Source organism: Leptopilina boulardi, unplaced genomic scaffold (genome assembly GCF_019393585.1).
Source record: "Leptopilina boulardi isolate dan_hultmark-lab unplaced genomic scaffold, ZJU_Lbou_2.1 LbouV2_305, whole genome shotgun sequence".
Taxonomy (NCBI): Eukaryota; Metazoa; Arthropoda; class Insecta; order Hymenoptera; family Figitidae; genus Leptopilina; species Leptopilina boulardi.
Window position 1 is genome coordinate 24,689 of NW_026137869.1, and position 19,569 is coordinate 44,257.

The window sequence follows — 19,569 nt, forward strand, 5'->3', positions numbered from 1 at the left end:
TTGATGATTAACTTTTTATCAAGTTTTTCAAGAAAAAATGACAAAAATGAAAAATACAGGGAAAAAATGTAAGCGCAATTGGAGTTGATGATCAATTTTTATCAAATTTTTGAAGAAAAATGATAAATTTAATAAAAAAATGTATTTTTCCGCAAAAAACGAAAAAAATTGGACAAGTGCGAGTTACACTCGCACTGAAATCGAGGGTTCCGTACTCGAAGCGAACTTATTTGGTATAAAAATAAATGTTTAAAAAATATGTGTTGTATGTTAAATAAATTATGTGATACAAAAAGGAACAATTTTATAAAAAAAATTTAAGAAAATTGTTCCTCCTTTGGTATAAAAACAAAAAAAAAATTTAAATATGTGTTGTATTTCAAATAATATAAGTGATACGAAGAGGAACAATTTTCTTAAATTTTACAAAATTGTTCCTTTTTGTATCACTTATATTATTTGAAATACAACACATATTTAAATTTTTTTTTTGTTTTTATACCAAAGGAGGAACAATTTTCTTAAATTTTTTTATAAAATTGTTCCTTTTTGTATCACATAATTTATTTAACATACAACACATATTTTTTAAACATTTATTTTTATACCAAATAAGTTCGCTTCGAGTACGGAACCCTCGATTTCAGTGCGAGTGTAACTCGCACTTGTCCGATTTTTTTCGTTTTTTGGAAAACCCCCCCTCATTCCATTTGACGGTACACATACCTACTCGAAAGTGTAGAAAGTCCATTTTGGATGATATAATAAATTGACTTATCCATTCGTTCATCTTTCGTCTCTGTAAAAAGGACCAACATCAATTTTATATTTGTATATGTGTATACATATATAAAGGGGGCGAGGAAAGAGCTTGCTCCATGTGTAGACAGTCTTTGAACGGGTTGGTTCAGGTGCGAAGAGGGGTGGCTATAGGCTGCAAGTGGAATATGGTTCGTGAAGTTCGGAGGTGGTTGAGGGCTTATATTGCTGCTCCACGCTCTTCTCTATGCCAGACCAAAGTTAGAGAGAGAGAGAGAGAGAGAGAGAGAGAGAGAATGCACAGACACAAACTGAAATTCACCATATAACAGAGACAGAAATTCAAGGAAGTGAGTCAGAATTTTCAGGAAAGAGAGACAGAACCGGAACACAAACTAGTATGAGAAAAGGAAAGAAAGACGGAAACGAAAATGTCCTAGAGAGAGATAGAGTGAAAAAGTTGGGCTGTGGCTGTATCAGGATTGGTTGGCGCTGGGGGTTGTTAGTGGGGCACAGAGGGGAAACAAGGGATGAAAGAAGGGGCGAAAGGTGGGGGGAGGGGTTAGTCGAAAGCAGGAGGCAAATAGGGGTTTCAAACTCGCGGGTTGGCTCACTCTGCGGCTCCCGCCGCTCGGGAGCAGACACGCGGGGCCAAAAATAACTAATTTGAACTATTTTAATAAAAAAAAAAAAAAACATTTGTAAATATCACTACTAAAAACAAAAAAAAAAAAAAAAACACACTCTCTTCAAAAAAACACTACTACTTCTTTTACTCGCTAATATTTCTCTATATTAAGAAGAAGAAAAAAAAGGAAGAACGCGCGTAAATCCAACCGGTCCGAGAAAACAAAGAGAATTTTTAAACAAAAGAAAAAAAAGTCATCTATTTTCTACTTCTAAATATTCCGCTACAAAAAAAAAAGTTTGTCTCGAAAAAAAAAACGCCGACCTTTTTTAATTTTATCTCTGAAAAAAAATATATATATATATCTCTTTTATCATCACTTATACTAAATCTTATATCTAAACGTGTGACCCTTACATTATTTTGTCCTCCGCGTGGGACAGGTTCAGTGTTGTAACTTAGGATATAAGACGAAAATAAAAAAAAAGTTTCACACACAAAAAATAAAATAGTGCAAAAAAAAAAAAAAAAAAATGTTTGAAAAAATTTTCTATAAATTTTTTTCTATAGAAAATTGATATGGAATAAAAAAAGAAGAAGGATTTCAATTTCAAAAAAAAGGCTGTGCAACATCGTCCTGGGGTTGTCCTGCCATTTTTGCAGAATTCACTGTTTGCAAAAAAAAAAATAAATAAATCCGACCAAAATGAATTTCAACTTCTAATTGGTCTGAAAAAATAAGGAGAGAAAAATAATTCCTTGGGACTTGAATTTAAACGTCGCTCAAGATCATTTTTTTTTTGTTTTCTATTTCAAGTACCTTTTTGCGCGCGCGAGAGAAAAAAAAAGAGAGACACACACATTTCAACTAAGAATAAAATCGAAAATTAAATAATAAGAGTAATTTGTGCCTCGTTAAAAAGGGAATCGAATATATAAATATAGTGTCAGTGCAAATAAAAAAAAGAGATAGAGAGAGAGAGATAATGAGTTACCTTCTCTCGTTTATCGCTTTTAGAGTTTGTAATTTATATAATAATAACAATAATAATAACAATAATAATAAAAATAATAATAATAATAATAATAATAGTAATAAAAAAATACAATCTCGCTCAAGTAAACGGGCGTAATTTTTAAACGACAATTATTTTAAAGAATAATATAATTTTATAATAGAAAGAATTTTTTTTTTTTTTTTCTTCAAATTATTCGTTGATAATAATTGGTGAAGTGAAAAGGATGGCGGGCTATAATCACGCGAATCCCCAGCGTGTCGTCTACCACGCGACCTACCCGACGCCTCTTGCCCCAAGTGAGTCTTCCTCACGCTATATTATACATATATATATATTATTATTCTTGTCATATATCTATATAGGCGCTTTTAGATGTTACTTTTCTTTTGTCATGACGCCACATACAAAAAAAAAATATATATGTCGTCGCTTGTCATGACGTCGAAGGCTTTCTTACAATCAAAAAACGTATGCAGGGTCACGATCGACTTTTTTTTTTTCTTTTTTTTTCTGTCACAAGCTTTGCATGATAGTCAGCATTACTTCATAGTTGAAAATTTGAATATTGAGAAAAAAACGAGCTTTATTATGAAATGAATTTAGAGCAAGATTTGCAAAAATGAAAATAATTTTTAGTTTTTTTTTTTTGCTTTACGAATAGTTAAAATCTCTCTAAATCTGAATTAATGAAAAGTGAGTTACTAATTTCGATTAGGAAGAATTTTAATTTATTTTTAGTTACTTTTTACTAAAACTTTAGTAAAAAAATTGAAAACTACTAAATTTAGTAATATTTTACTAAAAATTAGTGAAAAATTCTTATTAATGTGAATTAGTAGCTAAATTTTCACTAATTTAAATTTAGAGAGATTATAGTGAAGCTTAAAACAATGCGAAATTAGGGGAAATTAATTGTAAAAAGTAATTAAATTAATTTTAATTTCAATTAAATTATTTTAATTTTAATTTCAATTAAATTACTTTAATTTTAATTGAATTCATTTAAATTTAAATTATAATTTTAAAAAAATTACAAACAAGTAAACAAAAAATACAAAAAAAAAAATAAAGAAATAAAAATTGTACGAAAAATAGTTTTAATTAAAAAAAACATTTGTTTTTAAAACCGTTTTTCGTACAATTTTTTTTTATACCGAAAAATAATGGTTTTGATTGAAATTATTTGACTATCAAATAAATGTCTTTTTTTTTAAAAATAATTATTAAATCAGTTAAAAAATAATTGTTTTAATTATTAAAAAAAAATTATTTAATATATTTTGATTAATAAATAATTTTTTTCTACTTTTTTTCTATAAATAAAATAAAAAATTATCAAGAATTTATTTAATAAAACTATTTAATAATAACTTTATTTATTTCATGGAAAAATTTTGTTTGGTAAAAATAAAATTTTACTTGGCGTATGTATAATTTTATATTTAATTCAAATAAAATTGAAACAAATTAACATTTTTTGGTATACAAATAAAATTGAAACAAATTAACATTTTTTGGTATACAAATAAAATTGAAACAAATTAACATTTTTTTTGGTATACAAATAAAAAATTGAAACAATAGTATATTATGTGGCAAGCACGTAAAGTAGTACTTTTTAGGTGAGGATGTAATTTTCAGTACGAGCTGTCGTTAGTGCGACGTAGGTGAGACGAAGGCGAGCTGTAGGTGAGATGAAGACGAGCCGAAGGCGAGTCGAGTCGAGCCGAAAGCGAGCCGAGTCGAACCGAAGTCGCACAGACAGCGAGTATTGAAATCATCCGAACCTAAAAATTACTACGTGCGAGCCACATACGCTATTTTTTTCGCCATTGTTATGAAAAAGTGAAACAATTTTAAAGAAAAAAAATAATAAAAATTGATAAATAAAATAAAAGCAAAAAAAAAAATTATGCAAAAATTAACAACTGCCTAAAAAAGACTTTATAGGGCAGTTTACTGCCTAAAAAAGACTTTATACGGCAGTTTGCTGCCTAAAAAAGTCTTTTTTAGGCAGTTGGCCCAAACTGCCTTAAAAAGTGCTACTTTATCTGCCCAAAACAGGCACAAAAAAGACACTTTTTCATGTCAATGGCGAAAAAATAAATTTTTTAGATTTTAAAAATCTTAAAAACACTTTATAAAGAATTGCCGCAAGGCGTAAAAAAGAAATTGGCTCTCTATTTATGAATTATTAAAAAGAGAAGAAGCTTCTTCGCGCACTCTATTTTGAATTCAGTAGTATTTTGATTCTGATGCTTATACTTTCATTTAATTTAATTTGCATGTTTCATGAACCGTTCAGTAATCACGTTATTCTCATTATCTTTTGTCTGTTTTTCGTATTTTCGGTTTATTCACAATATACAAAAAGAAAAGTTGCTGTCCAAAAGTATTTTTTACTTGTTCTTTTTTTTTTAATAGAATTTTTTTTTATTTACAGCCATTTTTCAATATTTTTTATTTTGAAATTAAATTTTTCCTAATTAATTTAATTAAATTTATAATTTTTAATTTAATTTTTAATTTCATAAACGTAGTTGAAATTTTAATCTACTTGCGGGTAAATTTTCATATATTGAATTGAATTTATAATCAATGTTAATAACGTGGAACAATTATCTATACTAATATTTTATGTTTTTGAGATGGATTACGTTGATTACACTTCCCGTTTGTGTATTAATGTATAAAAGCAAATTTAATATTTATATTTGTAATTATGGTTAAATGTCGATATAGGTATTTATATTTATGAGTAACAATTTTATTTTAATTAATTTTTCAAGGAGTTAATTGTGAAAAAAATAAAAATCAGTGCGAAAAAATTTAGAAGAATTTTTCTAAAATTTGTTCATTTGTTTATTTGCAATTTGTTTATTAAATTATTTGAAATTTGTTTGTTTGTTTAATTATTATTATTCTTAATAGTTTAATAAATAAATAAATAATTTCTGAATAATTATTAAATAAATAATTAATAAATAATAAATTATAAATAAAATAATAAATAAAATTTGCTTTATATACAAGTTTTGAAATTTTCGATATAAGAAAACATTTCTTTTTTTTTGGTGATACTATATATTTTTAAGAGCTTGTCTTAAGTTCAAAGAAAGATGTAAGTTGTTTTAAGTAAGCGAAGTGCTGACGGCTCGATAGAAGTTCTCTCTTTCCATTTTACCAAGTTTGAAACAATGCTTTGACCGAACATTGTTACTTTCAAAGTTCACACGATTGAAAAGAAAAGATTTGCCGTCAGCTTGTTGTATATACAAAAGAAAAAAAAAACGATTACAAATATTATATTGATCAGAAAAAGTTTTTATAAAAATTTTTCAATTTTTATTATTATAAAAATTGAAATTATTTTCAAAATAATTTTCTAAATTATTTATTCCTTTATAATTATTTCGACTTAATTATGTTTCTAATTAATTTTTAAATAATTTTTCTTAATAATTTACAATTATATATATATTTTTTATAATAATTTAAAATGATTTATTAATAATAATTCACAATTTGTTATATTTGAATTTAATTATGTTTTTAATTATTTTTAAACAATTTTTTAGAAATTCGCAATTTTTTTTTATTCATTTGTTAATTACCTTTAATTATTTCTCTTTTGGAGGAAAAAAAAATTGATTGTCCTCGAAAAATATATAAGAATCGATCGATTGGCACGAAGAAGCAATTTACGGTTTTTTTTTTTTGTAAAAGGAAGGAATGTATTTTGCGAAACAATTGTGGATGACATTTTTTGGTGAATCTTATTTTCATAAATAATCCCGTTCTTATCAATTCGCGATCAGGGGGTAATAATATTTTTGTTTGCGCGCAATTTAATTCCCTCGTGTCTTTTTCTTGCATCCGTTTAGAGTTCTCATGTATGTATATATATATATATATATATATCGTAATGTGAAAACAAGACTGACCCAGTTTGTATTGGTAGGAGACCGATTGTTAAAATTTATCCAATTGCTATAGGCAAGTACTTTGTATGGAACAGGGTCACACAACGCGATCTTAGCAGTCCATTTCGATAGTTTGTTAAAGTTTACTGCGCCGGTATTTGAAACTCTACGTTCCGTTTTATATTGCTATTCATCATTCCACGCTCACGTGGCTCTTATTAATCTTATAAATCACCTCTTGCTTTTTATATATAATATATATATATATATATATATAAAATCATGCCGCAAAGTCATTAACGAAACTTGTCTAATTTGTCCACCGTTAAAGAAATTTTACAATTCAAAAAGTCAAATTTAGTGTCACATAAGCGCGAAAGTTGTATATAAGTCACCAAAGTTGCCCTTTAATATATTCTTTTTAAAGAAACGTGAGAAAATTTTATTTTATTTTTTATTTTTGCAAATTTGTTTTAATTAATTTAATCATTTTTTTATTTAATTTAGAAAAATTTAATCAGAAAATATATAGAAAATAGAGGAAGAAAATGTAATGGAAAAAGAAATTAATAGAAATGGAAATACTTTTTTGAATATAAAAAAAAAAATTGTTTACGATGAATTGGAATTTTAATTATCTCAATTAATTAATTAATAACTTATCGTAATAGAACTTATTAAGAAATATTTATAAATTTTTGTTAATTTTTTAAGTGTATAAATAAAATTCTATTGATATTTACTTATACTGATTTTCTTCAATTTTTTTTTTTTTTTTTGGTTTTAGATGGAGATCCAATCAAACTTCCAGAAAATTTGGAGACTTTACCTCGAGCTGAGCATTTCCCAACCCAAAGGCATCGATGGAACACCAATGAGGTGAGTTTTTAAAACCATTTATATTTATAATTTTTTATTATTTCTTTTAGTTTGAAAATAATATTAACATTGAAATTTAAGAAAAAAGAGAAAAAAAAAGTGAAATACTTTTAATAAAAAAAGGTTACTTTAATTATGAAACGTTTTTGTCTGACTGAATCAGTTTTATACTACTGAAATATTTATTTATTTATTTACGAACTAAGCCCGCAGTCCAAATAGGAACATAAATATATTAAAATAATAATAATATTAAAAATAATTGAATAATAATAAAAATAAAAATAATTAAAATTACCTACCAATTTTTCTATTTAATATTTAACTTTTAATTTTTTATTATTTTTAAAATTTTAATTTTTTTTTCGTAATTCACAATTCCTATTGTCTTGTTCGTTTCCTTAGTATAATTAATTTTTCTTTAATAACTTAAATATTGAAATTACAAAAAAAACTTTTTTTGTAGAATTTTTTATCGTGCACTAAATTTTATTAAGTAAATAAATTTTAAATATATTAAGTAAGCGAGTAAATAATTTTATCACTATAGATTCTCAGTACAATCAATAAATTTTAGAATGTTATAAAAAGAAAACAGTAAAAATCAAAGAGAATTAAGTCAATTTAAATTAGTAATTGAATATGGATTTAAATTTTATTACACAATACAAATTAAAGTCATTTGTTTATTATACTTTTAATTACATTATAATTTATTAGCTTTATTCTATATACAGAATGCAGAATAGAGGGAAATCATTTTATTTTAATTATTATTTTTTTCTTTTTATTATTTTCAATTATTTTTTCTTTTGGGATAAATAAACAAAATGCACAACATTCATAAACAAAATTCCTTTAAAAAAAAATTTGAGTTTTTAAGAAATTGGTGCATTTATAAATTAGATAACTAATATTGAAATCTAATTAATAATATATTGTCCATTTAATAAAAAATATTTATTATTTATTATTATTATTATTATTGTTACTATTATTATTACTATTATTATTACTATTATTATTACTATTATTATTACTATTATTATTACTATTATTATTATTATTATTATTATTATTATTATTATTATAATTATTATTATTATTATTTTTATTATTATTAATATTAATACTAGCATTTAAAATAAATATTTTAAAAATAATAAAATATTTAATAATTGAATAAATTGTTTAGAATTAAAAAAAATAGATTTTTTGGGCTTTAAAATCGTCATATAACGTGACTTTACTTTCCATGTGAAAAATGTAAAAAATTGAATCACAATTTTTATAATTCTATATCAGGAAGAAAATCATTTGACAATATATCGATTGCATGATAATGATAATAATAAATATATCTGACAATTCGGATCCTCGTTATCGGAAGGAATAAATTTTTCTCCTCGAGGAAAAAAACTAAATATATATATATATATATATTTAAAGACAATCTAAAGAAGTGAATCTGCAACATTAAAGCCATCTTGCTCAGACTCGAGAGCTACTTATCTCGAAGCACTCTAAGCCTCTAAAGCTTTTCCTATCTTTCACATTTTTCCCTTCAGCTTCAAAACTCGCAAAATCGAGAGATGTGCTATCGTCCACGTGGCTTCAACGGTTTTTTTTTTTTTATTTATTCTTTTTGTCTACTATATATATATATATATATATGGTCAGCGCGTAGTTTTCATCTCGAGGTTTTTTTCAGTTATAAAAGAGCGGAAGGAATTATCGAAATTTGCTGTGGTGGTTGCAATTTCGTGTTTCTTTTTTTTTTTTTTTTTTTTTTGCCCCCTCATCGTCTGCTCTTTAAACTGGCGCTCAGCTTTCGTTGAACGATACGGTCTCTGAATATATTTACGGAGTGTTTCGGTGGGTACAGTAGGCAGATAGTATCGTGTGGTTCCGTGGTCTGGGCCGTTCTTCGTGTGGTGGTTTTCGAGCCAGAAACATTTTCATGACTGTATGTGTATGTTGTTACCTCTACCTTATGTGTACGTGTAGATTCTGCACACATAACACATATATATACATACTGTATGTGTGAGAGAGAAAGAGAGAGAGAGAGAGAGAGAGAGAGAAAACGTGTACCGATGTAGTCCACTGCTACACTCTGACCCCGGTCGGCCTCCGATCAATAGCTGGAGTCAGCGAGCTCAGCAGAGAGTTGAGTTGAGTTTAGAGTTGAGTCGACCTGAGTTCTTCCACGAGCCTCTTTTCTTTTCTTGTCTTTTTTTTTAATCCACATTCTTTGAGAATTGGATCTATTTTTTCAATTTTTTATATTATTACAAATTAGAATTTCAAATTTTTCATGTCTGACTATAAACGACTTTTACTACTGACAATTAATTTTTTTGCTAAATATTAGACTAATTTTAACAATTCTGTAATTCTTTAAATTTGAAGTAATTCTAACTTTGAGTTGATATTAAAATTACAAAAAGAATTACAACCTGTCTGACTAAAATTTTCTTCTACTACTGATACTAAAAGTAGTAGGATTTTGAAGCAAAAGTTCCATTTACAGTTTCTCTGTCTGACTAAAATTTTCTTCTACTACTGATACTAAAAGTAGTAGGATTTTTAAGCAAAAGTTCCTTTTACAGTTTCGCTGTCTGACTAAATATATCTTTTACTACTGTGAAATTACGAAAAAAAAACTGTCTGACTAAAATTTTCTTCTACTACTGATAAAATAAAACTAGTAAAAATTTTTTAACAAGTACGTAAAACTTTGTTTTACTATCTGTGTTTGAATAAATCTTTTACTACTGATAATTAAATTGAGAGCCTTTAAATCTTCTTGTCTGACTAAAATAAGACTTTTACTACTGATCATAAAAATTGGAAAAAAATGGAACTGAATTGTCTGACTAAAAAGGGCTTCTACTACTTATGATAAAATTGCAATAACTATAAAAAATTTATTTGATTTAAATATTCGATTACTTGATTATTATCAAATAAATATTTACTTGAACCAAATGACTATTTGAGCCAATTCAGTAGTAATTGTTTCAAATACAGAAATTATTGGTCCAAATACAATTTATTTAATTCCAATAAAAATTATTTGGTTCAAGTAAATATTTATTTGATTCAAGTAACCGATTAGTTAAATCAAATAAATTTTTTTCTCAGTGTAATTCAAATTGTTTTGTTTGAGTAAAATTTATTTTTACACTAACTAATCTTAAAACAAGCTTTGATTTACGATCAAAATTTGGATTTTTGAAAAAAATTTCGATTTTCCTTAGATGAATTGGACCAATGGATTTTGAGATACACTGAAATAAATTTCGTATTTTTGAAAAAATTTCCAAAAAAAATGAATAATATCGTTAAAGATCGGTTTAAGTAGCGTTTTACACATTCTTCTTCTTCTTCTTCCCCTATTTTTTATTGTCGAGAGAATAAAACTTAAAAATCGATTGAACCCCTACTACAATTTTCTTTTGAAATTCTGGGAATATATTTTGAATTCGAATAAAGTTTCTCTTTCAAATTCAGAATGTGACCTTTATTCTCGTTGAATTTTTATGCAGTCATAAATCTAATATATATTTGGAAAGCTTCTCGCTGATTATTTTTCAAATTTCATATATTTTTGCTGTGTTTTTAAGGAGAATTTAGTTGACTTAAAATCAATTGAATTTTCATTGTGTATTATTTATAATATAAAAATGAAATTATACAAATTTTTAATAATTTTTTTTTTTAGAAGAAAATAAATTATATTTGCGAAAGGAAGGAAAAATTGAATTTTTTCTTTTCTTAACTGTCAGACATAGTATAATAAAATATATAGATTTCCAACACCAAGTGTGCATGTAGCAATACTTAAATTATAACGAGATACATACATAAAACATTTTCTAGAGCCTACATTATTCTTGTTCTTCCTTTGAATTATTCATTTCGTGATAATTATATCACTGCCCTTATTTCTTAAAGACAAGATTGAAGCACGACTATCTTTCAACTTTTACTTTTTTTGCGCGAATATTAATACAAATGATTTATGTTTAAATATTTTATTCCCATGTTAACAATATTAGTATAATGCCAGGAAAATATATTCACCAACATCTCGCGGCATAAAAGCGTGTTTGCAAAAAAAATAATTATAATTTTTTGTTTTAAATTGCCGTGGAATTTCTTTTTATATATAATAGTGATAAATTGCCTGCAATTAAATGATAATTCAGTTTTATTTTCTCATGTAGGTTGAAAAAAAAATTTCTTGATTTTAATTTCGTTTTTTTTTGCAAGAATAGTATATATTATTAATGGTAATATCATTTTTTTTAAATTTCATTTATGTCTGACTAAACTTGATTTTTACTACTGGACTGAAAATAACGGAAATTTGTCTCATTAAATAAGATATTATTATTGATGGAAATAAAAACAATTTTAGTCAAACAGATTGATGAAATTCCAGTAATTTTTACTGTCAGTAGTAAAAGTTAGTTTTAATCAGACCGAACTAGTTTTATTTTTTGTGATTTTTTATGGCCAGTAGTAAAAATCGATTTTAGTCAGACAGAACGGGATTAAATTCTTGTAATTTTTACGACAAGTAGTAAAAATAGGTTTTAGGCAGACAGAAGAGATTTAAATCCTAGTAATTTGTACTCTCAGTAATAAAAGTAAGTTTAAGTCAGACTAAAAAGGTTTCAATTTTTGTAGTTTTTTATGACCAGTAGTAAAAATATATTTTAGTCAGACAGAAAGGGATATAATTATTTAAATTTTTAAATCAGTGGTAAAAATTGGATTTAGTCAGACCAAACGGGTTTAGATTCCTGTAATTTTTACAATCAGTAGTAAAAGAAAGTTTTAATCAGACTGGATTAAGTTCGTATAATTTTTACGACAAGTAGTGAAAATTGGTTTTAGTCAGACAGAATTGTTTTTAATTCTTGTAATTTTTAAAATCAGTAGTAGAAGTCGGTTTTAGTCAGACCGAACAGGTTTGAATTTTTGTCATCTTAACGATCAGTAGTAAAAATTGTTTTTAGTCAGACAGAACGGAATTAAAATCTTGTAATTTTTACAATCAGTAGAAAAAACATTTTTTTAATTATTGTAATTTTTACAATTAGTAGTAAAAGTCAATTTCCGTCAGACATGATGATTATATCTTCTTATTTTATGACCAGTAGTAAAAATTGGGTTTAGTCGGACAGAACGGGTTTATATTTTTGTAAGTTTTCAATAAGTAGTAAAACTATGTTTTAGTCAGACCGAGAGGGGTTTAATTTTTGAAATTTTAATTTCCAGTAGTAAAAATTGATTTTAATCAGACAGATCGGAATTAAATTCTTGTAATTTTTATAACAAGTAGTAAAAATTGATTTTAGTCAGGCATAATACATTTTAATTCTTCTACTTTTTGCAATGAGTAGTAAAAATTCGTTTCAGTCAGACAGAAAGGATTTTAATTCTGTCTATTTTTAATTCAGTTATTAAAGAAAATTTAAGCGAAATTTTTAAGACCAGTAGTAAAAATTGGTTTTAGTCAGACTAAAGGGAATTAAATTCTTCTACTTTTTACAATCAGTAGTAAAAGTAAATATTAGTCAGACAGAATGATTTTTAATTTTTCTAATTTTTTTTTAATCATTAGAATGAACAGTTTTTTAATTATCGTAATTTTTACAATTAGTAGTAAAGGTCAGTTTCCGTCAGACATGATTGGCATATCTTGTTATTTTATGACCAGTAGTAAAAATTGGTTTAAGGCAGACAGAAAGGCTTTTAATTATTTAAATTGTTGAAATCAGTAGTAAAAATTGTTTTTTGTCAGACCGAGCCGGTTTTAATTTTTGAAATTTTTATTTCCAGTAGTAAAAATTTATTTTAATCAGACAGATCAGAATTAAATTCTTATAATTTTTACAAGCAGTAAAAATTGGTTTTAGTCAGACATAATACATTTTAATTTTTCTACTTTTGCAATCAGTAGTAAAAATTGGTTTAAGTCAGACAGAAAGGGTTTTAATTATTTAAATTGTTGAAATCAGTAGTAAAAATTGTTTTAGTCAGACCGAGCGAGTTTCAATTTTTGAAATTTTTATTTCCAGTAGTAGAAATTGAGTTTAATCAGACAGATCGGAATTAAATTCTTGTAATTTTTACAAGTAGTAAAAATTGGTTTTAGTCAGACATAATACATTTTAATTCTTCTACTTTTTGCAATGAGTAGTAAAAATTCGTTTCAGTCAGACAGAAAGGATTTTAATTCTGTCTATTTTTAATTCAGTAAATAAAAAAAATTTTAGCGTAATTTTTAAGACCAGTAGTAAAAATTGATGTTAGTCAGACTAAAGGTAATTAAATTCTTCTAATTTTTACAATCAATAGTAAAAGTAAATATTAGTCAGACAGAATGATTTTTAATTTTTCTAATTTTTCATTAATCATTAAAAAGTACAGTTTTTTAATTATCCTAATTTTTTGAAATTAGTAGTAAAAGTTAGTTTCAGTCAGACAAGAATAGAAAAGAAATTATAAATAGACACGACACTATCTCTCATTTACCATACACATATACACAGGAAATAAAAAAGTTTTTTGATTTAACCTATAGTATCTAAACTTGTATATAATTGCAATGAAGTTTATAATGAGTATTTTGCCATTTATATTATTGGATCAAAAATTTATATTTATGAGAAATTTTTGCAGCGTGTTGAAACTAAAATGAAAGAAATGGGATGAGAAGGGATATTATTTTTTTTCTCCTTTCTTTTTTTTTTTTTGTTATAAAACGTGTACGACTTGAACTCGTGTATTTTCTCACTTGAAGATTAATGAGCTTTCGTATATATGGCGAAACGTTGCGTGTTAAGATTAAACAGAAAGTTCTCCCTTCATCGAATTTATATGTCGGAACTATACCAAGAAATTCTACGGTATAATTTACCTTAGGCAAAGGTGGGGGGGCAAGGGGGAATGGGTGTATATATATATATAGTTGACATAACGCGATGTAATTTGATGAAGTAATGAGGTCAAACTCAAATGTCGTTTAGTGTGTCAGAATTGCAATCCATATTTTTTAATGTATATATATATATATATATGTCTTCTTTTGAAATTGATTGCAATCAAGCACTTCTCATCTCATTTTCTTTTTAAGAAAGTGCACTTTGCTAGTTTCGTACATTTTTATCTCCTCGCTGATAAGAAACTTGGTGAGTTTATAGGCCTCTCGAGAATCGTTACATCACCACTAAAAACACGAGATTTATCTCATCGTTCAAAATTTCACCGGAAGCGAGTATTTTTATATACATATATAAATTCTGTGGTGTAGTTTTTATATACAGACTTTTGAGGACCCAATCTTTTATGATCTCTTTTTATGAACAGTTCACACGCAAAAAAGAAAAACAAAATTTTATTAGAGGATTATATTTTTTTTTCTCTATCTTTTATTAATATTTAACTTTACTTATTGAGAGATTTTTTTTTTCTATTAAAAATATTATATTCTTTATAAAAAAAGAATTTTTTTTAGCATAAAATTTTGTTTTATATTCTTAAAAAAAAAAATTTTAATTGTAATTTTTATATAAGGACGTTTGTTTTATATACTTGAAATTCGTTGTCATTAATTTTATACAAAACAGAATTCATGAGTGTGAAAGAGACCCTTTGTAATTTTCGTCCCTTTTGTTGTCCCTCTTTTGACCTTTCAACCCTAAAGCAAATTTTGTCGAGTCTGCAAGTAAATCATTGAATGGGATTAATTCGTTAAAATTTCATTTCCTTTTTTTCAATTAATAACAATAATAATATTATTATTATAATTTATTAATATTATTATTTTATTATTATTATTATTATTCTTATTATTATTTTTTATTATTATTATTACTTATACTTTAATTATTTAAAATAATTATAAGTATTTTAATAATTGTTACATAAATATTGAATAATATTTTGATAGAAGAATTGAAAAAAAAATAGTTTTTAGAATTTTGGATTATATATATAGAAACATATAGTCGCGTCTAACTCGTAAAAACTAAATACTGTGAACAACCAAAGTAGTTATGGTCGCGTTTGGTCAGCCACAGCTGGCTAACTTTATGAAAGGCATATTCTCATATGCCTTTCCATGAAACAAATGTTACAACGAATTATTTATAAAAACTTTTTTTTCCACACAGAAACAATTTTTAATTTATTTTTAAAAAAATATTTTTTTTAAAGATTTTTTTTTGTAATTATTTATAATTATTAAATTTAAGTTAAATTAAAAATTGTTTTTTAAATTTAGAAAAAAATTAAATTTTTTTTTTAAATTTTATTTTAGTTAATTTTTTTTTTAATTAAATCAAATTTTTTTTATCCCGTTCAAAATTATAATTTAAATAATATTAATATGGAAATTTTTTTTTTTTTTTCTTTTAGTAAAAAGTGATTTAAAAAAAAAGAGAAACTTCCCTCTCGTCGAAGAAAAAGCTCGTTAAATGTATTTAAAATTTCCATTATTCGAAGAATGGTAATTGTGAAAGACTTGGCGAATCGATTTTCTAAATTTCCGTTATAGAAAAGAGAGGAACAATACAAAAGGGTAATCAATGTTGTCGTTACATTGAAGTTGTTCACAGTAATGAGTTGTTACCGTTCTTGTCTACTTTATACTTGTTAATTGGCAACGCCGAGTTCTTATCGAAACGAATCGTTTTTAGAGTTACATCGAAACCACCGGGGGCAAGATTTATTGCCATTTCTCGACAGGGCATGTTTCCGGTGCCATTTTGTCCAACATTGAAACGAAAAACGACTATTTTTTACCCCTCCTCTTTTTTTTGCTTTCTATTCATTGGAAATCTTATATATATATAAACAAAAAATATATTAACTGTTCGTTTATTTATCCATTTAATAATTAATATTTATTTAATTATTATTAAATTATTAAATAAATATTAAATTGAATTAAATAATATAAATAATAATTTGTATATAAATATTATTATATTCAAACTAATAATAATTATATAAGTAAATTAATTCAATTTATTAATTATTATATTAATAATTCTTTATAATAATATAATAAATATAGTACTATATATATATATATATATATATATATATATATATGAGGAAAAAATTAATATTTATTACTTTTAATAAAAATATTTTCAATTTACCATTTGTATTGAATATTTTATTAGTTTCTATTTTTCCCTCTATGTATTGGCAACAAGGGATTTCGGGAAAAGAATAGAAACAGGTTTTGAGAAGGGGAAAAAAATGATGTTGGTTAGCAGAAAGGATCTGGGCTTTTTTTCTCTATTATATATATATATATATATATAGACTCGTATTCAATGAAAAGCAAAGAAGGGGTCCAGAAAATTGGCTAATTTTTCCACGACCCCAACATAAAAGTGCATCGCGTGAGCTGTCTCTTTACGTATGGTCGGTTTCTGGGTTTGAAATAGGACCGTCATATTGTGCTGTTTCGACGATTTCGATATTGGAAAAAGTGAATTTTATTGAAATCCATATATACGTGTAGTCTGATAACAGAGGTGTTGAAAACAGATCTTTTTTCTACTTTTATGTATTATAAAAATATATTATTTTTTATATAAGTAAATATATTATTTTCTATATAAATAAATATATTATTTTCTATATAAATAAATATATTATTTTCTATATAAATAAATACTTTACTTTTAATATAAATAAATAAAAGTTCAGTAGTAAAAGCATTTTTCAGTCAGACAAAAGAGTTTTAATTTTTGTAATTTATAAATTTAGTAGTAAAAGTGTGTTTTAGTCAGACAGATTAAATTTTATTTTTTCTAATTTTTTCAATCAGTGGAAAGAACATTTTTTTTTATTGTAATTTTTTACAATTAGTAGTAAAAGTCAGTTTCCGTCAGACATGATGATTATATCTTGTTATTTTATGACCAGTAGTAAAAATTGGTTTAAGTCAGACAGAAAGGGTTTTAATTCTTTAAATTGTTGAAATCAGTAGTAAAAATAGTCTTCAGTCAGACAAAATAGTTTTTAATTCTTGTAATTTTTAAAATCAGTAGTAAAAGTCGGTTTTATTCAGACCAACGGGTTTTAATTTTTGTAATTATAAGGATCAGTAATAAAAATTGTTTTTAGTAGTACAATTAGTAGTAAAAGTCAATTTCCGTCAGACATGATGATTATATCTTTTTATTTTATGACCAGTAGTAAAAATTGTGTTTAGTCAGACAGAATGGGTTTTAATTCTTGTAATTTTGACAATCAGTAGTAAAAATTGTTTTAGTCAGACAGAATAGTTTTTAATTCTTGTAATTTTTAAAATCAGTAGTAAAAATTGGTTTTAGTCAGACTAACGGGTTTTAATTTTTGTAATTTTAACAATCAGTAGTAGAAAATGTTTTTAGTAGTACAATTAGTAGTAAAAGTCAATTTCTGTCAGACATGATGATTATATCTTTTTATTTTACGATCAGTAGTAAAAATTGGGTTTAGTCAGACAGAACGAGGATTAATATTGTCAATTTTTACGATAAGTAGTAAACATTCGTTTTAGTCAGACAGAATGGGTTTTAATTCTTGTAATTTTTACAATCAGTAGTAAAAATTGTTTTTGTCAGACAGAACGAGATTCTTCAATTTAAAAATTTAGTAGTAAAAGTTAGTTTTACTCAGACAAAATTGTTTAAATTCTATACTTTTTATATATTTAACACTTCAAGTTATAAATTATCATTATTTAAAACCATGACTTATATATTCAAATTGGATATGCAGAAGAAAAAAAAAATTTTTGTGTTTTTTTTTATGACAAAATTTATTATCACTTCATAAATATCTGGGTTTTATATTTTTTATTTTTATTTTCTCTCTTTTTCCAAGACACAAACTTTTTCCTCTCTCTCTATATATATATAGAGCAGGTAATTAAAAAGAAAATTTCTTTTATGTTTATTTTTGCATTGTATATATATATAAAATATATCTATACAGTTATAATTTACCATTTTTATTACTCGCGGTTCTTTTCGCGTTGGGAAAATTCTCAAGATTGCTTATAATTAATGTTTGCCTGAAAGGATTATATGAAAAGTGAATATGAGAGTGTTATCCTCTAATATAACCAAGTGGTAGTGTGTGCTACTGAATTTGTAATAAAAACGTTGTGTGCTTCTTTTTTTTTTTTTCTTGGCAATAGCTCTTCTTGGCACATTCTATTTTTAAAACTTTTTAGGGTAATTTTCGGTAATTGCGTGACTTCTTTCCTTAGTCTTCATAAAGGAATAGTAATTTTGTATTGATCGGGTGGTTTTTTTTCTTCTTCTTTTTTTTTTTTTTTAATATACAGTGCAGGAAGAAATCAACATAAAGTATAATAAAATGCGGTTAACCAAAAAAATATTTCGAAAAATTCTAAGGTAAAATGTAGATGATTTTTTTGTGACTTGTTTTTTTGTACCAATTTCTTTTTTTGTATATACGTATATTAATTAAAGAGGATTGTGACCAGTGTCGTAAAACTAGGACAAAAATAATAGAAAAAAGTCCTTTCAGAATTCTCTCGATTTTTCGCGTGAGAGATATAGATTTATTTTTCGCCTCGAGGACAATTTTTCCTTGAAAAAGTCAAACTGTGAGTTTAGTTTTCTGAGATTTATTGTCAAATATAATAGGAAAAGGCGAAATTTTTGTATATATCTTGTTTCTTATTTTTCAATTTTTTTTAAATAAATATATTCACCATTTGGTTTTATTTTTGTTTGCGTTTAAAAAAAATAAATTTGTCAATCCTAGTAATTTGTACTCTCAGTAATAAAAGTAAGTTTTAGTCAGACTAAAAAGGTTTCAATTTTTGTAATTTTTTACGATCAGTAGTAAAATTTGGTTTTAGTCAGAAATAATGATTTTAAATTTTTGTAATTTTTAAAATCAGTAGTAGAAGTCGGTTTTAGTCAGACCAAAAGGTTTCAGTTCTTTTGATTTTCATGACCAGTAGTAAAAATATATTTTAGTCAGACAGAATAGGTTTTAATTTTTCTAATTTTTGAAATCAGTGGTAAAAATTGGATTTAGTCAGACGGAACGGGTTTAGATTCCTGTAATTTTTACAATCAGTAGTAAAAGAAAGTTTTAATCAGACTGGACGGGATTAAATTCGTATAATTTTTACGACAAGTAGTGAAAATTAGTTTTAGTCAGACAGAATAGTTTTTAATTCTTGTAATTTTTACAATCAGTAGAAAAAACATTTTTTTAATTACTGTAATTTTTACAATTAGTAGTAAAAGTCAATTTCCGTCATACATGATGATTATATCTTCTTATTTTATGACCA

At 25.2% G+C, this 19,569-nt stretch overlaps 1 protein-coding gene across 5 annotated transcripts in view; it reads left to right on the forward strand.

Moving 5' to 3' along the window:
- The window catches only part of LOC127283047 (calmodulin-binding transcription activator 2), a 60,802-nt gene that overhangs the window by 18,467 nt on the left and 22,766 nt on the right, over positions 1–19,569 (forward strand). For 4 of the 5 annotated variants that reach the window (XM_051307706.1, XM_051307704.1, XM_051307707.1 and 1 more), the window contains exon 3: positions 7,117–7,208. In XM_051307706.1, the coding sequence (XP_051163663.1) occupies positions 7,117–7,208 (92 nt within the window). Of the gene's footprint in view, positions 1–1,363; positions 2,703–7,116; positions 7,209–19,569 lie in introns of those variants that run through there. The other variant, XM_051307708.1, reaches the window with a different exon arrangement.